Source organism: Pteropus vampyrus, unplaced genomic scaffold, assembly GCF_000151845.1.
Source record: "Pteropus vampyrus isolate Shadow unplaced genomic scaffold, Pvam_2.0 Scaffold9, whole genome shotgun sequence".
In the NCBI taxonomy this organism is placed as follows: Eukaryota; Metazoa; Chordata; class Mammalia; order Chiroptera; family Pteropodidae; genus Pteropus; species Pteropus vampyrus.
Window position 1 is genome coordinate 10356842 of NW_011888790.1, and position 22999 is coordinate 10379840.

The 22999-nt window shown below is 30.9% G+C and overlaps 1 protein-coding gene across 2 annotated transcripts in view; it reads left to right on the forward strand.

Annotated features, from left to right (window-relative positions):
* ZDHHC17 (zinc finger DHHC-type containing 17) overlaps positions 1 to 22999 on the forward strand; it is an 80592-nt gene that overhangs the window by 52511 nt on the left and 5082 nt on the right. For both annotated transcript variants that reach the window (XM_011374629.2, XM_023521077.1), the window contains exons 9-16: positions 6951 to 7093; positions 8453 to 8553; positions 15611 to 15735; positions 16837 to 16899; positions 19496 to 19589; positions 20507 to 20590; positions 21591 to 21748; positions 22417 to 22511. In XM_011374629.2, the coding sequence (XP_011372931.1) occupies positions 6951 to 7093; positions 8453 to 8553; positions 15611 to 15735; positions 16837 to 16899; positions 19496 to 19589; positions 20507 to 20590; positions 21591 to 21748; positions 22417 to 22511 (863 nt within the window). The remainder of the gene's footprint in view (positions 1 to 6950; positions 7094 to 8452; positions 8554 to 15610; positions 15736 to 16836; positions 16900 to 19495; positions 19590 to 20506; positions 20591 to 21590; positions 21749 to 22416; positions 22512 to 22999) is intronic.

A 22999-nucleotide genomic window follows, 5' to 3' on the forward strand; every position in this document is an offset into this window, starting at 1 on the left:
TTAAACAACATGCTACTGAAGAATAACTGGGTCAGGGAAGAAATAAAAAGAGAGATCAAGAAATACATAGAAATGAATGATAATGATAGTACGACATATCAAAACTTTTGGGACACGGCAAAAGCGGTCATAAGAGGAAAGTTCATATCATTACAGGCCTACCTTCAAAAACAAGAACAGGCCCAAATAAACAACCTAATGCTTCGTCTTCAAAAACTAGAAAAAGAAGAACAAATGAGGCCTAAAGTTAGCAGAAGGAAAGAAATCATCAAAATTAGAGCAGAAATAAATGAAATTGAAAACAAACAAACAACAATAGAAAAAATAAATACAACAAAGCTGCTTCTTTGAAAGGGTTAGCAAAATCAACAAGCCCTTGGTTAGACTCACTAAAGAAAAAAGAGAAAGGACATAAACAAAATCAGGGATGAAAGGGGAAATTGCGACAGACACTGGCAGAAATACAAAGTATCATACAAGAATACTATGAAAAAGTATATAACACCAAATTTTAATAGCCTAGGAGAAATGGACCAATACTTAGAAAACTACCACCTTTCTAGACTGAAACAAGAACTGGAAAATCTAAATAGACCGATCAGCAAAATGGAAATTGAAACAATCATCAACAACCTACCAAAAAGTAAAAGTCCAGGACCAGACGGCTTCACCAGTGAATTCTACCAAACATTGAAAGAAGATTTAATACCTATTCTCCTCAAACTCTTCCAAAAAATCAAAAAGGAGGCAATACTTCCCAACTCATTTTATGAGGCCAGTATTACTCTGATACCAAAACCTGGTAAAGATAACACAAAAAAAGAAAACTACAGACCAATATCTCTCATGAACACAGCTGCAAAAATCCTAATACTAAAATACTAGCAAACTGAATACAGCAACATATTAAAAAGATTATACACCACGATCAAGTGGGCTTTATCTTCGAGGCTCAGGGATGGTTCAACATACACAAATCGATTAATGTGGTATACCACATAAACAGATTAAAAAATAAGAATCTTAGGATCATATCAATAGATGCAGAAAAAGCCTTCGACAAGATACAGCACCCATTTATAATCAAAACACTTAACAGAATCGGTATAGAAGGAAAATGCTTTAATATAATAAAAGCCCTACATGACAAGCCCTCAGCCAACATTATACTTAATGGTGAAAAACTGAAAACCTTCCCTCTAAGATTGGGAACAAGGCAAGGATGTTCACTATCACCACTGTTATTCAGTATAACATTGGAGGTCCTAGCGAGTGCAATGAAGCAAGAGAAAGATGTAAAAGGCATCCAAATAGGAAACGAAGACGTCAAACTGTCACTATTTGCAGGTGACATGATTTTATATATAGAAAACCCTAAAGAGTCCACAAGAACACTACTAGAAACAATAAGCAAATACAGTAAAGTCTCTGGCTACAAAAATCAACATTTGAAAATCCATAGCGTTCTTAAACTCTAATAATGAAGTGTCAGAAAAAGAAGTGGAAAAAATAATTCCTTTTGCAATTGCAACAAAAAGAATAAAATACCTAGGAATAAATCTAACGAAACACCTATATAATGTGAAGGACCTATATAACGAAAACTACAAGACTCTATTGAAAGAAACCGAAGAAGATGCAAAGAAGTGGAAAGATATCCTGTGTTCTTGGGTTGGAAGGATCAACATAGTTAAAATGCCATATTATCTCAAGCATTATACAGATTTAATGCAATCCCCATCAAAATCCCATCGGCATTTTTTAAAGAAATAGAACAAAAAATCATCAGATTTATATAGAAGCAGAAAAGATCCTGAATTGCTAAAGCCATCCTGAGAAAAAAGAATGAGGCTGGAGGCATCACTTTGCCCGACTTCAAAACAGCATGATATTGGCAGCAAAACAGACACACTGACCAGTGGAACAGAATCGAGAGTCCAGAAGTAAACCCATATTTATACGGGCAAATAATTTTCAACAAAAAAGCCAAAAACCTACAGTGGAGAAAGGAAAGCATCTTCGATAAATGGTGCTGAGAAAACTGGAAAGCCACCTGCAAAAGAATGAAACTAGACTGTTGTCTATCACTGAAATTAACTCAAAATGGATTAAGGATCTAAATTTAAGACCTGAAACAATAAAATGCATAAAAGAAAACATAAGAACTAAACTCAAGAATCTTGGACTTAAAGAGGATTTTATGAATTTGACCTCAAAAACAAAGGAAGTAAAAGCAAAATTAAATGAATGGGACTACATCAAACTAAAAAGCTTCTGTTCAGCAAAAGAAACCATCAACAAAGTAAAGAGACAGCCATCCGAATGGGAAAATATATTTGCAAGCAACGCCTCCGATAAAGGCCTAATATCCAAAATACGCAAAGAACTCATATGACTCAATAACAAAAAAAGATCCAGTCAAAAAATAGGCAGAGGACCTGAACAGACACTTCTCCCTAGAGGACATACAAATGGCCAATGAATATATGAAAAGATGCTCAACATCGCTAGTTATTAGGGAAATGCAAATCAAAACCACAATGAGATCCCATCTCACACCTGTTAGAATGGCTGTAATCCACAGGACAGGTAATAACAAATGTTGGAGAGGATATGGAGAAATGGGAACTCTCATACACTGCAGGTGAGACTGCAAATTGGTACAGCCACTATGGAAAACAGTATGGAGGTTCCTCAAAACACTAAGAATTGATCTACCATATTATCCAGCAATGCCTCTACTGAGTATTTACCCCAAAGACTTGAAAACCCATATCCAAAAAGATACTGGCACACAGATGTTCATAGTAGCATTATTCACAGTGGCCAGAACATAGAAGCAACCGAAATGTTCTGATATAGATGATTGGCTAAGGAAGCTGTGGTACATATATACAACGGAATATTACTTAGCCATAAGAAGAGATGAAATACTGCCATTTGCAACAACATGGATACACCTTGAAATAATCATACTAAGCAAAATAAGCCAGATAGAAAAAGGTTGAAAATCACATGGTATCACTTATAGTGGAATATAAACCTAAAAGCAACAAATGAACAGGACAAACAGAGACTCATGGACAATGGACTAGTGGTTACCAGGGAGGAGGGAGGAAAAAGTTAAATGTTAAAAATAAATAAATAAAGTCAATTGATTAACAACCTTAAAAAAATTTTAAATACTTAGTTGTAAATCTAACCAAATGTATAAAGTATTTGTATACTGAAAATTTTTAAATATCAATGAAAGAAATGAAAGATGTTCTAAATAAATGGAGAGACATACTGTGTTCATGAATTGTTCATAGCAATGTCATTGTCCCAAAATTGATACATAGATTTTTCAATTAAATAATTCCAGCAAATTTTTGTTTATGTAATATAAATTATAAAAATTTTTTTTATGGAAAGGCAATAGATTTAGAAAAGCTAAAACAGTTTTGAAAAAGAAAAATTACACAATTTTAAGACCTGCTGTATAACTTTAATAGTCAGGACTGTGGTATTGCTAGAGAAATAAACTCACAGATCAGTGGAAAAGACTAGATAGCCCAAAAATAGAACTACAGAAATATATCCACTGATTTGTCAGAACTGCAAAAGCAGTTCAGTTGAAGAAAGATAGCCTTTTCAACAAATGATGCTGAAGCATTTGGACATGCATAAGCAAAGAAATAAAATAAGCCTCTACTTAAATCTCACAGCATATAAAAAAACTCAAAATGGTTCACATACTTAAGTGTAAAATGTAAAACTATAAAAGTTTTAGGGAAAAAACCCCAGAAAATTATCAGAATCTAGGGCTAGGCAAAGAGTTAGACTTGACACAAAAAGCGTGATCCATAAAGTAAAATTCATCAATTGGACTTTATCAAAATTAAAAACTTTAGTTCTGTCAAAGACCCTGTTATTAGGATGAAAAAACAGTGTATAGACTGAGAGAAGGATTTTCCATATATCCAATAAAGATTTTCAAAATATATAAAGAACTTTCAAAACTCAAAAGTAAAATCAAACAATCCAGTTAGAAAATAGGCTAAAGACATGAAGAAAATATTTTACCAAAGAAGATATAAAAATGGCAGATAAGTATATAAAAAGATGTTCAATGTCATTTGTCATTGGGGAAATGCAAATTAAAACCAGTGACATACTTTTATACATCTATCAGAATAACTAAAATAAAAAGTTTTGAAAACATCCAATGCTGGTGAGGATGCAGAGAGATGGATGGATCCCTCTTACATTCCTGATAGGACTATAAACCAATACAGCATCCTAGAGAATAGTTTGGCAGTTTTAGAAAAACAAAAACAAAAAAGGAACTTAGCATGCAATTACCATACAATCCAGAAAATTCACTCTAAGGCACTTATACCAGAGAAGCGAAAACATGTTAACAAAACCTGTATGTGAATGTTTATTTTATTCATAAGAGCCCCAAACTGGAAATAACCCCAAAGTCCTTCAGTGGGTGTATGGTTAAACAAACTGCGTGGTACATTCGTACTTTGGAATATTCCTCAGAAATAAAATGAAATGAAGTAATTGTATATATAATAACCTGGGTGAATCTCCAGAGAATTATGTTGAGTGAAAAATTCAATCTTATTAGGTTGTATACTGTATAATTCCATTTATATAAAATTCTTGAAGTGACAGAATTATAAAAATGTAGAACAGATTAGTGGTTGCTAGAGGTTAATATGGGGTTCAGGTAGGGTAGGAGGAAATTTACTATAAAGGGACAACATGGGGAGTCTTCGTAGCAATGGAAATATTCTATATCTTAGCTGTATCGATGTCAGTATCCTGGTAGTGGTATTGTACTATTGTTTTGCAAGATGTTAGTCATTGGAAGAACCCGATTAAAGGGTACTTGGGATTTGTCTTTGTTATTTACAACTGCGTGTGAATCTGCAGTTTTTTCAAAATAAAACGTTGCATTAAAAAATAGGTTATAGAAATTATAGAAGCTAGATGGTGGATATACGGGTATTTAGTATAAAATTCTTTCAAATGTTCTATATATTTGAACATTTCATAATAAAATATAAGATAAAATAGATTTCTCATATCTACCAAAGCAATGTATCACCATTACCCCTTGATAATATTATAATATGTATATTAAATGACAGTATGAAAAGAAATCTAGAAACCCTATGCATAGGTATTTATCTAAGTGAAATGAACTTATGTTACACAAAAACCTGTATGTGAATGTTTATAGTGGCTATATTCACAATCATCAAAAACTGAAAACAACCCTAATCCCTTAGGTGGAGAATTTTTTAAAAAACTGATACATCCTGTAATGGACTACTACTCAGCATTAAAAAAGTAATAAACACAATACCATGGATGAATGTGAAATGCCTTCTTTAAATGAAAGAAGCCAGACTTAAAAGAGCGCATTTAGTATGATTCCATTTATATGACATTTCTGCAAAAAAAAAAAAAAAAAAGTAGAGGGACAGAGTTAGAGTCATATTAATGTTTGCCAGGGGCTGGGACTGGAGACACAGGGTATTTTGGAGCTTGATAGAACTGTTCTGTCTTATTTTTGTTCTAGTTATACAACTGTGTATGTTAATCAAAACTCAAAATCGTACACGAAAAAGGGCGAATTTTATTATATGTAAATTGTATCTTAATTTTTAATAATGAAAAAATGTGGTTTTGCTTAGGGAAAACAAGTATCTTAACTAAAAAAAAGCCAAATTACAGATAATTTTAGAATATACTTTTTTAGATGATATGTGTCCTCCTTCTCTCCTACCAATACCTACTCTTACCTACACACTCTTTCTTCCTAGTTATAAATCTTCTCTAATACCTTGAGGTAAATTTGAAAGAATTTTATACTTCTCAAATTAGGGGTAAAAAAACAAATTAGAAGGATTAGTTATTTTATTACAGCATAAAATTAAACTCTGAAGTTGATATGTTTAATTATTAGTCTAAGTTAAAATTACATATTTAGTTCAGAAAATGAATTATAGTGGTTGAATTGGGAAAGACATGGCCATTTATATGAATAAGTATTTCACTAAAAGCCAACAGTATGAAAGGGATGCTAAAAAAAAGTATAATATAATCTTAGCCTTCAGACAAGTAAACATTCTATGAGGAAAGTAATGTTTATTTACACTCTAAGCTTCATTAGAACACAGCTGGAATATCATATAGTTTTGTTACCTGACATAATTTGAAAAACTTGATAGCTGAGTATAAGTTTGTGAAGGGCTGTTATGTGGAAGAGGCAAAGACTTAACTTTGTGTTGCTCTGAAAATACAGTTGTGATACATGTTAACAGGAAATAGGTTTTTATACTTAGAATTGTGGACTTTCTAATAACCAGACCAGTATAAAAATGAAATAGAACTACCTCTGGAGTATTAAGCACTCTGCTTTGATAGGTGTTCAATGGTACATAATCTCAATTCTATGGACTCTGGTGCCCAATAGGTTATTTGATTTTATTTTCTATCTCATTTTAAGGTTTTGATATACTGTTTTATATGTATCATTCAAAATGTCTTCTTGAGGCTAAGCATCCTCAGTTTCCTTAGTTCTTAGACCATCAGTCTCTAGTTATCAGTGCCCCTGGTAAAATGGGAGGTTATTCAACATAAACTGTTTTCTAGCATGTCCACATGTTAGCAGGTGGTACTGCTCTCTCCTACATCTGAACGTCTAGACTCACTCCTATAACTTCTATTTTCATTTTCCACAATTTTAACCAAGTACTTATAAATTATGTATTTATTACCTGTCTCCAAAAGACAGAGGCCAGCATCTTGAATAGTACCTGCATATAGAGAGCATATTTGAATGAATTTCATCCTCTGTTGCATGTTTTCACAAAGGTAACTTAAAAATGATTCACATTGAAATTACTCAAAACATGCAAAACTTTCTAATTGTTTTTTATTCTGTACAGGAATTTCGGCAAAAAGTAATGCTAGGAACTCCTTTCCTAGTTATTTGGCTGGTTGGGTTTATAGCAGACCTAAATATTGATTCTTGGCTCATTAAAGGGCTAATGTATGGTGGTGTTTGGGCTACAGTACAATTTCTTTCAAAGTAAGTATATTATTTTAAAATATATTTTTAACTATATGAAAGAATATAATTTGGATCCAGCTATATAAAAGAATGTTTTGTCTGTTTAGAATACTGCTTTTTTGTAACATGCTTCATATCTTAATTTAATGTTAAAGAATTTTGGCAAATTTATATATGAAATATTTTAAAATTTTAACATTGTTAAACCGAGTCTAAAGGTACTTTCAATGACAGCCTAGCATCTGTTTTGAAAGGCTAAAATATAGTTTTAAAACATTTCAGTAAAAATGAACTTGAGTTTGTTGAACTGTCAATGTAACATACACATTGTTTATTTGTAGGCAATTATAATGCTTGAGATTAACTTTCCATAGAAATTATATTTTCTTTGGTCATAGACAGTATATAAGAAAAGAGGTTTCATTTTAGTAGTAAGGTAGAGTCTAAGCATATGAAGTAGGCTCAGTTTTTTTTTTTTCTCCTCTCTCTTTTTCCTTTAAACATTGTGATCATTCCTTTTTCTTTTGTCCTTAGATCCCATTGCCCTAAGGTTGCCCGTCCAGCAAACCTAGGCGGGTGCCTGTGATCCAGAACTTCCCATCTAACTTCCATTCCTTTAGTACTTTGTCTTCACCTGAATTTCAAAAAAAGAGTTCTGAAAATAATTCACACAGAGATGAGAATGTCTAGTAATACACTAATGTGTTAACTCTCTGGAAGGGGCTTAATTCTAGGTAATTAATCTATTTTAGAGTTTCTAGGAGCATCAAGGGCTATTTTAAATAGGAATTCACCAAGACTTTCTATTTAGCCTACATGGATGGTTGATCCTGCTTATGTTTGATAAACTTTATTAATATTTATTTTTCCTGAATTCTAAATACTGTAAATAATGACCTTCAATTCCACTAAATTAGCAGTTCATTCTACTTGAAAAGATGTGCCGAGAGCTTAACCAGGAGTATGTCGGTAAGGAGAAGTAATGATGAAATACAAAAACATGAGCGTTGCTTTGTACTTATTTGTCAAAACTATAACATTTTCAGTGAATAATATGCTGAATGATAGAGTTACTATTTATATTAAAGATGAGTTTTTGATATAAGAGCATAGTACACTGAAATTTTGAAAATGAAAAGTAAATGGAATATAATTTTAACTCTTGGTGAATTAAAAGGAGCTTCAAAATCTTGAATCAGCCATTCACCTGAGAACTCATTTATAAAAACAGTCTTGGTTTTTAAGCATCCTGGACTTCTGGGTTTTGATTAAACCAGAGTTTACTATGCAAAACATGTTATTTTCATTTAAATAAGTAAATCCTCATTTTTACAATGAAATATAGAGCTCAGGTTTTATAAAATTTGTGTTTTACAGATCCTTTTTTGATCATTCAATGCATAGTGCATTGCCCCTTGGAATATATTTGGCAACCAAATTCTGGATGTATGTCACATGGTTCTTCTGGTTTTGGAATGATATCCTTTGGTTATAAAGGTCATATCTAATGCAATTTTTGTTATTTAAACAAATATTTAATAATTTAACATTAGGACTAAACTCATTATTAGCTATAGTAGAACAGTATTTCTAGAAAATATTGTTTTTAACTTGTTTCCTATTGAATAGATTGCTTTTGAAAGCTGCTTTTAATAACATCAATAATAATAGCTACCATTTATTTAGTGTTTAAAGGTCATTTTCTTAAAAACTGTACTCATTTAATACACATCATATATGTTAATATTGTTGCTTCCATTTTATAGATGAGAAAATTTAGGCTTAAATAGATTTGACTTTTATGCTCGCCTGAGGCCACACAGCTAGTCTGTTGGTAAAGCTGAGCTCAACATATTTGTCTGATTCTATAACACATATTCTAAACCTTCCTTCTAAACTATGATTTTTATGTTTTAGTATCAAACTATTTTATCTAAATATTCTTTTAATTTTACAATTTATTATTTTGCCATTGTAGATAACAGTTTAATTTTCTTTTTTGCTTCATAAAACGCATATAATGCTGTATCTTCAGCAGATAATTTCAATGTAGTGTACTTTTAAAAAGTAATAAAATTTTAAATTGTAAATGTATATGTACATGTGTGTTTATCAGAGAAGGCCAATGTCAACCTTTGAGATTTTTACAAAGAAAAAGTTGTCTGTTAAGATAGTCTGATTTATTATAATAAAGGCAAATGTTTCATAAATGTTAATAAGTCATTTTCAAAAGATTATAAGATATATTTTAAATGAGTGCAGTTTTCTGTGACTTGTACCTTGAATGATTTTGAATGATTTTGAATGATTCTCATTAATATTTGGTTTCACTTCACAGTCTTGCATGACATAATGATGTATTCTTTTTGTTAATTTGTCTTCTATTTTAGTTAAAAAACAAAACATGCTTATTTGATTTTTGAGAATAAGGCACAATTATAGCTACACTTGTAATTTTTATAGTATTATATGATTACTTTCAGAAAAGTATAGTACTTTTTAAATACTTCCTTAGTTTAAGTATCTATTGAAATTTTTTCTTGTCGTAGTTTTCACTAGCCCATCTAGCTTTGTATCATACTTTGACTTAAAAATTGTTCTTCATGTATGTTTTAAGCATTATAATTGTCTTATTGGGATATTTTAGTATGAGTAAAACAGATTTGCTTGTTTTCATTACCTCAACTATTTTAAATTTATAAAAGAGCACTGACCTCTGAAATGACTTTAGTATTCCAGACATATTTTCTAGCTTTATTTCCTAAATTGGACAGTGAATTTTATGTGCAAGAGAAAAAATTAGTTCCCATCTCAAAATACTTTTAGACTTGCTGAACTCTTAATCTGTTATACATGTAATTGGAGAAAAGTAGGAAATTTAGTAAATTATCAAATAATGAAAACTTTATGCCAGGCAGTTTTAAGTAGTGTAATTTGAATTTTTTTCTTTTCTTTATTTGGATATAGGGGAAAAAATAGCTATGCAAGTTTTCAAAGCTGGGGAGTCGAGAATGTGAGAGGCAGATTTTGAAGGGAACGCCAGAACAATCAAGTCTGTTTAACTGTCCTGTTTGAATAATTCTGCCTTTAAAATAGATTGGGATACAGTTCCTTTTTAAAATAACACTGAATAAATTGCACGTTAATTTAATTTTAAATAAAAATTGTAGTACGAGAATACTAAGTTTTATACTTGTCTGTAAAGGAGGGATGATCATAAAACTGTCTCTGAGAATTCTTGAAAAGATTAATATAGTTTAGGGCATACCTGACATGTAAAAAATGCTAAATAAGTACCTGTTATTATTTATATATGACTTTTTAAATCTAAGTTTATGTCCCAATGGGCTTTAAATGTGCATTTACATATTGAATGTTTGTATATATGCATATGATACTCATGCAATGTGGAATGAAATCACAAATAACTTTAAATTGTGGTTATGAAAAAAACTTTTATACTTCTCTATAATATAAAGAACCATATCTCTAGGTCCTATGTGATTTTAGAGCTACATTTTTTTTGTTTTTCAGCATTAAATTTTTGAGGTCAGAGAGAGAAGCTCAAGAAGCTTGTAGGAAGGGAACAGTAAAGAGTCAAGATTAATTTATAATGGATACACAAAGGATGTTAGTCAGGAAAAGTATAAGGTAATGATTAAGATACAGAGATAAAATAGCAGCAACTGTCAGGGACAACCTCTTGCTGACCTCAGTCTCCTTGCTGTTGCTTCTGCCACTTTCTTCATGCAGCTAATCACTACATATGTAATTGAAACTGATTAGACTAGTTTTGAAAAATAGAATTACAGTCAGTTTTCATTATTTATGGTAGTTATGCACTGTAAAGTTGCTGCAAATACCCATTGTTCCTAGGAGAAAAAGATTAGTTTAGATTCCTGTAAACCTCTGGTCACAACATTTTTGTCAGCCAATCAGTACATAACCCTCCTGTTTTACATGTTTCGGTTTAAAAACCAAATTTAATATTGTTGATTCATCAACATTGAACTCATAGCCAACAGCACTGTAACCCTTCCTTGAATATCTAACAAAGCATATCTAACACATGTATTTTCTCTGTAAGGCACATTATAGCTTTCTGTCACTTAGGAACATTACATAGTACTTCAGCACTATACTTGGAGGTCATTTAAAAAGGAAAAATCACCCAACAAAAAGCACAAAAATGTGAAAAATATAGCCCTAGATAGACCATAAAAAAAGGCAGTTGTTTAGTGTATGAGAGCTGAAACATGAAGACAAGAGATTATTGCCTTGTTCAACTTGGCTATAAATGTGTGCTGTGGGTGACTCAGATTACTTTCCACTTTGTGTGCATATCTATAAATTACTGCAGAAACACTGTGAGTATTGATTTGGGGATTATAAATAAATTTTTAGTGAGGATCAATGTTATGTTTTTCATAATATGATACCCAACTTAAGTGTTTTTGTGGATATGCATTTTATGTTGATATAATCTATTTGTTTTAATAAGTTCTTATTCTTTTTTACTATTAAATAATTATCACCCCATTAAACACCTTATATTTATTCAGTGCTTTTTGGTTTATAGCTCTTTGAGGTATTTTACTTGGTTCTTAGAACAATTCTTTGAGATTAAAAAAATAAACTAACGCTATTTTCTAACCAGTGGAAAATTGAGGTTCAGAGAAGTTGTGTGTCTTGCTCAAATTCACAAAGGTAGGTGATTATCAAGAGTCTGGTGTAGAACCACCCTTTTGACCTGATACAGTTCTCTTCCAACATCTTTATACTATACTCTGAACATAATTTTAAGTTCCTAAAGTTTCCTGTAAAGCAATTTAGCAACCTCTAGAAAGAGCTTTAAAAATACCCTTTGATCTCTTAATCATTCATAAGATCAGATATTTATTTACTACTACGTTTATCATAGTACTATTATAATATGGAAAAATGGAAACAACCTAAATATTCAACCTGAATACAGGCATAATTTCTTACGTTACACTATATATGGTATGGAATAAAATAGCCATTAAAATACTTTTCTAACACACAGTGATATGGGCTAATACTTAGGATATAATAAGTGAAAAAAACACTAAATTTACAGAGTAATTCTAATTTTAAATGCACAGAGTTTGAGAACTCAAGGCGAGTTTATGTAGTTTTAGCAGTGGTTATCTCTGGGTGTTAAATTTTTGAGTGATTTTATCTTACGTCTTGTCCTTTTATTTATTGGAAAATTTTGTTCATTGTCCATGCTTCTTTTATAATAATCAGCTCGAAAATTCACTGTCATAACCAGTTCAGTCAGCTGTGGTTGGTACCACTATTGAAGTATTGACATAGGTTATTAGAAATTTTTGTCTAAAAATAAATTTTTCAGTCAGTTTAAAATTTTAAACTAAAGATAGATATGAAGAACTTCTAGAGTGTGGGTTGATTACATATATAAAAAGAGAGTGCAAAATTATCATTTTTACATTTCTCTGCATTTTCCCCAAGCATTTTTTTCTATAGTTTATTAAGACTTCTTCAATTTTCTGTATCTTTCCTAATTTCCTTCTCATATCCTCTAACTTTTTTAATACCTGTCTTCTGGTATCCAGTCATCACTTTCTATGAATTTCAACAATATTGCTATAAATATTCTTATATCTTTTTTGAGCACATGTGCAAAGTTTCTGTGAAATCATTTGAAGATATTCTTTAAGTTCTTATATATATTTGACCTACTGTTTATAATGAATAATGTGAAGGGAGAAGCTGGTATCTTCCTTTCCTCTTATTAGAGAAGTCATTGCTCTCACACACCCTTTCCTCACTCAGTCGCAAGTGATATTCCTGGTTTACAGATGGCCACCTTCTCCCTAAGAGAGCATGAGAGATCTTCTTTTTAGAAGGCCACAGTTCTGTCACATTAGGGTCCCACCTTCATAACCTCTTTTAACCCTTAATTATCTCCTAAAAACCTTAACTCCAGGTATACTCACAATAGAGGTTAGGGCTAGACATATGAATTCGCAGGCATGTGGCCTAGAGTGGGATTCTGAGTTTGTCTTCCCGTCTACATTTTTCATGCTACTTAATAACAACTGATAGTGGTATTAGGAACTCCCCAGGCATCCTGTCTCACTAGAATCTTCTTTCCTTGAACTCCAGTCTGAAGAGTATGATGTGGTGTGGCTTGTCCCCTTTCTAAAGTTCTGGTGTTTTGAGGGCCACTTGGTAGGTTTGATTTACTGTTTTGGGTTCATTTTGTTGGGTATTATGGTAAATTAGAGCCGCATTTCACAGTAGGCATCAGAATAACATCCCAGCAGATTAAAGAATTAAATGTAAAAAAAGATTTTGTAAATATTTAAATGAAAACATTGATGACAAATATTTGTTTTATCTCTAATTGGAGAACTGTTTAAACATGAAAGCACATGCAAATTAAGACCATAAAATAACACTTTTGCCTCTAAAATGGCAACATTTTTTTCTTTACTCAGTGCTAATGCAAATGTAGTAATCAAGCAATATAAACCTGTTGCTAGTGGTGTTATAAATTTGGTTTGTTTTTCTGGAAATAATCTGACAATATAAAATATATATTTATCCTTAAAAATGTACATACACAAAGATATTTTTCTGTAATATTTAATAACCTAAGACGTTCTTCTTAGTACTTTGGGGAGGCAATATAGCATAGATAATAAAAACCTGGATTTTAATACCTGCTCTACTCTAATCTACTCTGTAACCTTGGACTACTTAACCTCTGCCTCAGTTTTGTTATCTGTAAAGTAGGGATAGCAGGATTTATCATAGAGTTCTCAAACAGCTTAAATGCCACATAGTTGTTGATTAATGACCATTATTTTATTAAGGTTAATAAATATGCTATGATCCCAGTGTGATAAAAAATGCACAGTGCCAAAAATAAAGGAAGTTATCTCTGAGTTGTGGAATTATTGCTTTGTCTTTATACTTCTTAGCATTTTCTAATTTTCTTCAGGAATAAAGGTTGTTTTAAGCCTTTACAAAAAACAGCTATGCCATTTATAGAGCGTCTGTTACAGTTAAATTTTAAAAAGTAGCTAGTTTGACCTATTGGTAAAGCTAAATTCAAACTATTATTTGAAGATATCTAATCTCTTTTAAAGAACAAGCAAAGAAATTTTAAGTTCTTCTTGATACTTAATATCCCTTTGAAATCTGTAGTTATTTATTGAGTTCGTAGTTAGTCTCCTGCAAACTTCATCCAGGCTATGATAACTTGACCTACTTATTTACATGTTAGCACCTTTTTGAAACCGATACAGTAAGTAAAGGTAGTGCCCCTGAAAATTGCCTGGGTTTAGCATTCTTTGCACATTTACCCTGCTTTATTCTCAAATTTTTAGCTTTTGGAACAACTGAAAATTTGATGTTCTGTTTATTACTCTCCGCTGTCTATGCCAGTGCATTTTCTGAAATAAGGATGGCGAAAGGTGGGAGATACCAGGGTCTAGAGAATGAGATACCACTTTTGTATATGACAGGTGATGATAATTACTCATTTTCTTCTTCCTTTTTTCTCCTGTATTTTAAGTGGTTATTTAGTGTTTTGATATTTACCAAACAGGATCATTTTATTCAAAACACTGTTCTTTTTTTGTATTTCATAAGAAATGTAAATAGTGTGTATATGTGATAATGCCCAAAAATCTTACAAAATTATTGTATGATACTGTACCTACATAAAATCATGAAAATGAAAGCTGGCTATTCCAGACATTTTGGTGTCTCAAATGTATTGCGTTAGCAACATTTTTCTTAGTGTTTTTAAATTAAAATTAAAAGTCTTTGATTCTTTACTTACATTTATAAATACCTAGTACATCTGATATGTTTTTGTTAGAAAAATGTGAACATAGAAACTTTGTTTTAAGTAACTTTATAAATATTTTTTCTAAAATTAAGATCAACTTGAATGTGTTCAAAAAGGCAATAGAGAATTTAAAAGCAGTCTTTTACATATATGAATATTATATCTTAAGTGTTTGGTAGATATATAAAGATTTTAATGCATATAAATGAAGTAATATGTTAATTATGTTGAACATGAGAAATCTCTTCATTTTTGTCAAGAAATAATGACCATTTTAAAATGATGTATTCAATGAATTTTTAATGTATTCACTGACTTTTAAAAAGTGTCTGATAAGCCTACATGATTTAAAAAGTTTATAAAAAAATCAGTTTTACTTTTTACATTTAGTTTTGAACATAATGGAAAAATGTATCTATTTTGATGTAATAGATAAACCAGCTTGTATAGTAGATGTAATTTATTTTGATGTAATAAATAAACCAGCCTGTGTAGTAGATGTAATCCATTTCGATGTAATAGATAAACCAGCTTGTATAGTAGATGTAAACTATTTTGATGTAATAAATAAACCAAGTTGTATTTTTTGATTGGCATTTTTTGTAGTAAAATTTTATGAATTATAAGTTTACCTATAAGAGTAACTCATTTATCATTACTTCTTTAGATTCCTTAACTTTAAGCACATCTCAACTTTTTATTTATCCATCTTCCATTCCTTGCCAATAGTGTTGCACTTTTCTACAATTTTGGGAAATCTTGGAAATCAGATCCAGGGATAATTAAAGCTACAGAAGAACAAAAGAAAAAGGTAGCAAGATATAATTTAACTAGTCACATGTGTTTCACTGCCAAATTATTAGTATTTATAGCAGATATTAGAGTACAAAGGAAGACTGTCTTTTAGAATTTAAAGAAATTTCAGACCAAAATGAGGTTATGTATAGTTGATGCTCGCACTTGGTGCTCTTGTGATACCTGTCCTTATACTTTCATGACATTTTATAATTTCATATTTCTCTTATTTATAAGGCTATGTAATAGCCTTGAGGTGTAAATACAATATTTTGAACATTTCTGTAAACCCTCAGCAAATAATATCTACTCAGTAAATATTGAGTGACTGTAAACTGGAAGGCCAATAAATTGGTCAACAGTGCTAATATATCACTCCAAAAACTGAAATATTTGTGTGTGTATGTGTGTGTGTATATATATATATATATATATATATATATATATGTGTATGTATGTGTATATATATATATATATATTTGTATATAATCTAGGGCACCTCTCACCTATGGTGCAGGTACTTAGGAAACTCAATTTATTATTTAAAGATGTTAAGTAAGTAGAGACTTGGAATAGAGGCAGGATTATTTTAAGAGCTATTTTATCTAGTTTCTGTAAACAAAACAAGTCCTGATGAATTATTTCTGTCTACAATAAACTAAAATACTGTCATGTTCTTATGGTCTAATCCCCCTTTTTCTACGCTACATAGAGATTGTACTCTTACATTAGTATTCTTCAGACATTACTGCTAATTGGTTTTCCAGGTTTCCTTAGTCATAATCCAGTGCTGAAAATCCAGTTCTTTTTGGATTTAGGTTTATTTTCATGTCTTAATCATCAAAATCTAATCAGACCAGTTTTTACAGTAGCTAACTTAGTTTTATTCTCAGAGGAATATTCTCATAACTAAGTTTAGGGTTTCCTTTTCATATTAAGAAATAAAATTCCTATATTCATACTGTAGTGAAATAGAAGTAAATGAACAAAAGATTTTATTTGAACTAAAACATTGGTTAATTAAAGATGAACATCATGTTTATTGATTGATATTGATGGCACAATAGTTGGTGAACATTTTTCAGTTTTGAATAAAATATATTTTTTTAATTCACAGACAATAGTTGAACTTGCAGAGACAGGAAGTCTGGACCTCAGTATATTCTGCAGTACCTGTTTGGTAGTATTTTTTTCTTTATTTTTCCCTCTCTCTCCTTCCCCTAGCAGTGGCATAGCATAGAGGGTGTGAGGAATAAGGAGAACAGTTTCTTCTGCTTTTTGGTTGAGCACATCTCATACCTGCCAAGAAAAATGGTAATAGACCATGGTACAAGAGGAAAAATGGTAAAACAATGTTTCCTCAGTGTGCTTTTTCCCTCTGATGGTAGAACTTCACTCCATTTCTGATTCAGAAGATGCCGTTCATTCGTATTCATTCTTTGTTTCTCTCTTAAAATGTAATTCAACAATAAAAAACTAAGTAGTAAAGCCTTATTTTAAGGTTTAGTGTGATTTCTTAATACTATAGTTTTTTCTATTTACATTTTAAGAAAATTCTTATATTTCAAGGTCATAGTGGGAAAATTCATTAGATAACTTTTCAGGTAAAATGGCCTCCAAACTGTTTCAGTCTGTCTATATTAGAATGTTTATGCAACTTTGAGCACTATTTTGTCATTGATATTAAAAGTTGTCATCTTCAACCAGGTCAAAGATTTAAGATATATATGAAATTAAATAGTGTTTACTTATGGAATCAGGTATAGTAATATTGACTTTATTTTATTATTATAGACATCAGATTTCTATAGAATAGTACTGTTTAGTGTTTTAATTATTTCTTGCTTAATTTTTATAATTAGTTCTTGTGAAAAATGTATAAACCACCACAACGGGTACACCATGTTTTTCTACATGGAAATTGAAATATCTTCAAATCATACCTGAAACTAAATGCTTTTTTATACCTTTAAGTTATACATTACAACTGAATTAATGTCTTAATGTTTGAATAATAAAATAGTTTACGGTTAAGAAATGAGTTTTTTTTTTGAAACTGACCTCTAATGCTACATTTTTTAAGTTGTTTCATTTAACATTCTTTGACCAAACAGTCATGATTTTGAATATTCAAAATATCTACTGCTTTACTTTTTTTTAGTAGCAACTTTAGGGTGCTGACTAGATTCTTTTGTATTTCCAAGCATTCTTTAAAAAAGTATTATATCCTGTAGTCAAGAATGCATTCCTGATGTATTTGCCACATGGCAAACAAATTCGTTATAGAGTTACTCAGTACAGTTAAGTATTTTAGGTAAGAACAAGGCTATTTTTGTCATCATAGGATAAATGTTTTATTACATATTATGTTCTTGTAAGCTGTGTACTTCTGGATAGATAATTTAATGTTGTAAAGTAAAAAGCATATCCTATTATAAAATGATTCAAATGGACAGAAGTATTTGTCATATGGGTATCCTTCACTTTGATAAATAGACAAGTCCCTAAGAATACACATGTAGATCAGAATTTTTTAAAAATTAATTACCCTGTAAGTGAACTGAAGAGACTTATATTCAGGAGCCTTGTGTCTGTCTTTAGTTTAGAATTCATTGACAAGTGAATTCCCAAAGGGGAAATGTAGCTGAAGGTTGGAAGTGGGTGTAGAATTTGTTTGATATATCCTACTGCTTTCTCTTAAATAGATTTCGTCTCATATCTTTGGTGAAGAATAACTTACCCTTTTCTTTGGTCCACAGATCATTTTAGTACATGTAAGAACTACATAGTCCACCTATCCCTTTCTCTAAGTACCTCAGAATAGTGTATAATCTTATGCATACTATTAGAAAAATAGCAGTGCTTTTGTTGAAACATCAGTGAAGGATATTATATATTTTGTTTCTGGCCTAGATTAATAACTCTGTTGTTGTACATCCAGCATTGGGACTACCAGTCCTTTGAAGATCACTAATAGATTCTTGTTTTCACTTGGCTGATTTAAAGTAATGTAGAGTAAAACATTTCCCAATACTTAAAACATCATAAACATGTATTCTTTATTGACTTAAAAGTGAATAATGTATTTTGTGGAGTTTCTTTTGCAAGGAATAGGGACTACCTAAACTTCCTAAGCATGTTGTACTTTCTTAGATATCGTCATGCATTTCAGCAGGGTACATGCTGTACCTTAATCTGAGCCCACAGGAGACACTAAAAGAGAAATGGATGTGAATATTTATTGTTTTTTGCTAGATTTGTTAACTAGGAAGACTCATATATTAAATGATTTTGAATTTTAAAAGCTGCTTTTATTCACTTCTAACTTGACCTTCCTTTTACTAAGAAACACTTTAATTTTTTTAAAGAACAACTAGTATCATGACCATTAATCATAATAAATTTTTATTTACAAACCTAAAGAATGATGTTTTTATTATTCAGAAATTTGAGGGATATGAATTAAATATAGTACCATTCATTCAAACAGCAAATTGGTCTTTGATTCTTAATCATTTTTGCAAATTAATGATTCTACTCCATTCTTGAGCTTATATTCTGGAGTAGCTTTATCTTTTTCTTCTTTGTTGTTGCAGTTGAAATTTTATTAAAACAATAATGATTTTTGTTTTTTCCCCCTTTGGAAAACTTGATATAAATTTTTCCAAAAAAATGTAGTTTTATTTTTTCATAAGTATATTTTGAGAAAATAAATGTTCAGCTTTCCTTTCTTAGGTATAGTGCCTTTCATAATCTTTTAACATGCCTATTAACAGATACGGAAACCAGTGAGGTCCAAACATTGTGGTGTATGCAACCGCTGTATAGCGAAATTTGATCATCATTGCCCATGGGTGGGTAACTGTGTAGGTAAGTTTTATTAGTAATTTCTAAATATATTGTTCATTTAAGTTAGGTAATTAATAAAGTACAGTATTAAAGCAGATAGTAGAAAGTTCATTCTTGTACTCTACTGTATATTCCCATTCTCCTCATCATCTGGTTGACAAAACAGCATCTCAGTTGAGCAGGAGAGGGAAAAAAGTTATAAAATCAGTCTAGAAAATATTGATATAATTTCTCTATCATTTTTTTCTGGTCCCTACTCTTTTCTGTTTTCTCCACTGGAGAATAGTGAAATCGAGAAGGAGGCAGATAGTATTGTTTTTTAGTTTTTTGAGAAGACTCATATATTAAATAATTTTGAATTTTAGTTATACTAGAGAAAAGGTAAAAATATTTGAAAGGATATTAGTACAGAGGCAGAGAGGAATGACGGATAAGAACTCTACATACCTCATTGTTCAAGAATGGTATAGTCTGATAGACTAAGTGATCTGAGAGATGGCTCTGGGAATTTTAAGAGGTAACATCAGGGAAACATTATAAAAATTGTGTGACTTTCTTGGGGGGAAGCCTTTGGAAAGTTGCATTATAAAGTTTATAAAACTAAAGCTAAAATAGGGTTATTTTAAACATCACAAAGCACACAGTAGGATTAAAGCTCAGAATTCTTATTTAATTTGGTTCATTGGGACTCTTGCCTTCAGAATGAATATTATTGCAGTCATCACATTTTTGTGTGTAATTACAAGCATTCTTATTTTAAGACTATTAAAACATTTTTTTTGAAGAACATTTTCTAAAATACTAATGTATGTGATTATTGTCTAAGTTCTGTTGTACCTTTCACGGCAATCCCCCCTACTCTACCCACCCCTCCACAGAATATTTCCAGTTGTTTTTTTTTCCTAGCTGAAAAAAACTGCTCCTTTGTTGTTCTTTAGGTGCAGGCAACCATAGGTACTTTATGGGCTACCTATTCTTCTTGCTTTTTATGATCTGCTGGATGATTTATGGTTGTATTTCTTGTGAGTACAATTAGTTTTTTCTCTTCTTAAAACATAAGTGTTTGCATATTCATGTTTACCATATTAACAAAAAATATAATGACAAAAGTTTTAACAAAATTATCGTTTGGGGCATCTCAATGCAATGAAGTATACAGAAAAAATTAGATAATAGAACTATGGAACAAGTTCAACATACAGTGTAGGCAACAGAATTGTCAGTTAACTACCTTCTAATAATGTGTGTCCCCTGAAAAACATGTTGGCTTAGTAGCGTTTGAAAAACTTCTGGGTAAAATACACCAACATGTTTCACATGACTTGCTTTACTCTGGTAGTTTATAGATTTTATGATTGTGCTAGTTACTCTTTCTTACCAAGTAGAAAAATATAGTTGAAGTTAAGTTTCCCAGAACTTGAAATATTTTGAAAAGTCAGGTGTAATTATTGCCTATTAGTGAATATTAAAAGATATTAGAATTACTCTTTTAAGAATAAGTTGTCGTTGACTTGTCATATGAGTTTAGTATTTTAGAGTTTTGGGGGTTTTTTTCATTGTATTGAGGTCATAATTTAAATGAAGGTATTTGTTACTATGCTTTTAGGACTTCGTAGCACTTAGCATAAAGATATATTAAATCCTAGCTTAAAAATAAGTCTCAGAAGGATGATTTCCTGGTCCTCCTACTTCCACAGATATTAAGAATAATCTCTGTTATTCCCCTAATGAAAAAGGAGACTATGCCCTCAAACATATGTATGTAATACGCATCAAATAAAAACTATATGTTGTTATAGTATAGTTTTTTTTTTAAGACTGGCTGCTGCTTTTGTTTTTGATATGTTTTTCACTAATGTAGAAGGAGATTATTTAAGAGTATAAAAAAATTGCATTGAAAGCCATTAATTAAAGCTAGACTCTTATTAGATCATGTTTTTTAAGTGGTGCCTACCACAAATACCTACACAGGGTGCTTGGATGATATTTGAGTAAATATGAGTACTTCTGTTTTCATTTTAGACTGGGGACTCCATTGTGAGACCACTTACACCAAGGATGGATTTTGGACATATATTACTCAAATTGCCACATGTTCACCTTGGATGTTTTGGATGTTTCTGAACAGTGTTTTTCATTTCATGTGGGTGGCTGTATTACTCATGTGTCAGATGTACCAGGTATTCACAAATGCATTATTTATTCTTCACTGTGCTAACTGGAAACTCTTTAAAAATTCACTTCTTGCTTAAAAGATGATAATGTATTCTCTTTCTAACCACTCTTTTCAAGAATTAAAATTTTAATTTACTTTTCCTTTCTGTCTCTTTTTCCTTCCTCCTCTTCTCCTTCTTCTCATATTACGAACTTTTGACTTTGGATACCACTCTTGACAGAACTCTTTATTTCTGTTTTCCCTGATTCAGATACATCCAATTGAGTATATTTGTGAGCTTAGATTGATGATGCCACTAATTTTGTTTTCATTTTAATAGTAATGTTTTATTACCCACAGATACCAGTATTTATTTGAGTCTTTTTTTAAATTAAGGACTTTTTTAAAAAGCTTATTCTTAAAGGGGCTGATGGAGAGGTGGTCTGTGTACACAGTGTCCATCTCTCCATGTGTGTAGAATGCCAAGTAACCTGTTTTTAAATATTTTCCCCATTTAACTAGCTAATTTTCATGGAGTCAAAATGATGTCATGTAAACTAGCTTAATGATCTCCTAATGGAAAACCAAAAACAGGCTTCATCGTTTTTCTCTCTGTCTTGGTCCTCTTGAGAATTAACTTATTTTATATTAAATATTGAGAGAGTTAATGGTTTGCTTTCCCTTATCTCTTAGATATCATGTTTAGGTATTACTACAAATGAAAGAATGAATGCCAGAAGATACAAGCACTTTAAAGTCACAACAACATCTATTGAAAGTCCATTCAAGTACGTACATATTTATGAATTTAATATTTTCCCTTGGCATATAAATTTCCTACTAAACCAGACTCAGCAGTTTTCTAGTGAGTATATCAAAGAGAAGTGTTTTCTTTAGGTATGGCAATAGGATATTAAACAAGAAATATTTCTTTTACTTAGCAATATGTAAAATAGCTTAAAAATCCTATTGAATTCTAGATTTCTACCAGACATAGCACTGGTTAGTTTATCATAACTTTAGAATTCACTACATTAATTGTTTCTAAATTTGTGATTCTTTTTTTCTTAATTGCACAATTTGGATTTTATTGACCTACTAACATTTAGTATTTGTTCTTTAACCTTTCACTCAATTTACAAATTTTCATTAAAAAATGAATGTTATCCAGATAAGCAAAATAAGATTTTTAAAAATACAGTTAATGGAAATTCATATTTAGAGAAATTTTCCAGACTGTAGGGCAGCTACTTTTCAGTGAGAATTATTTATTTCC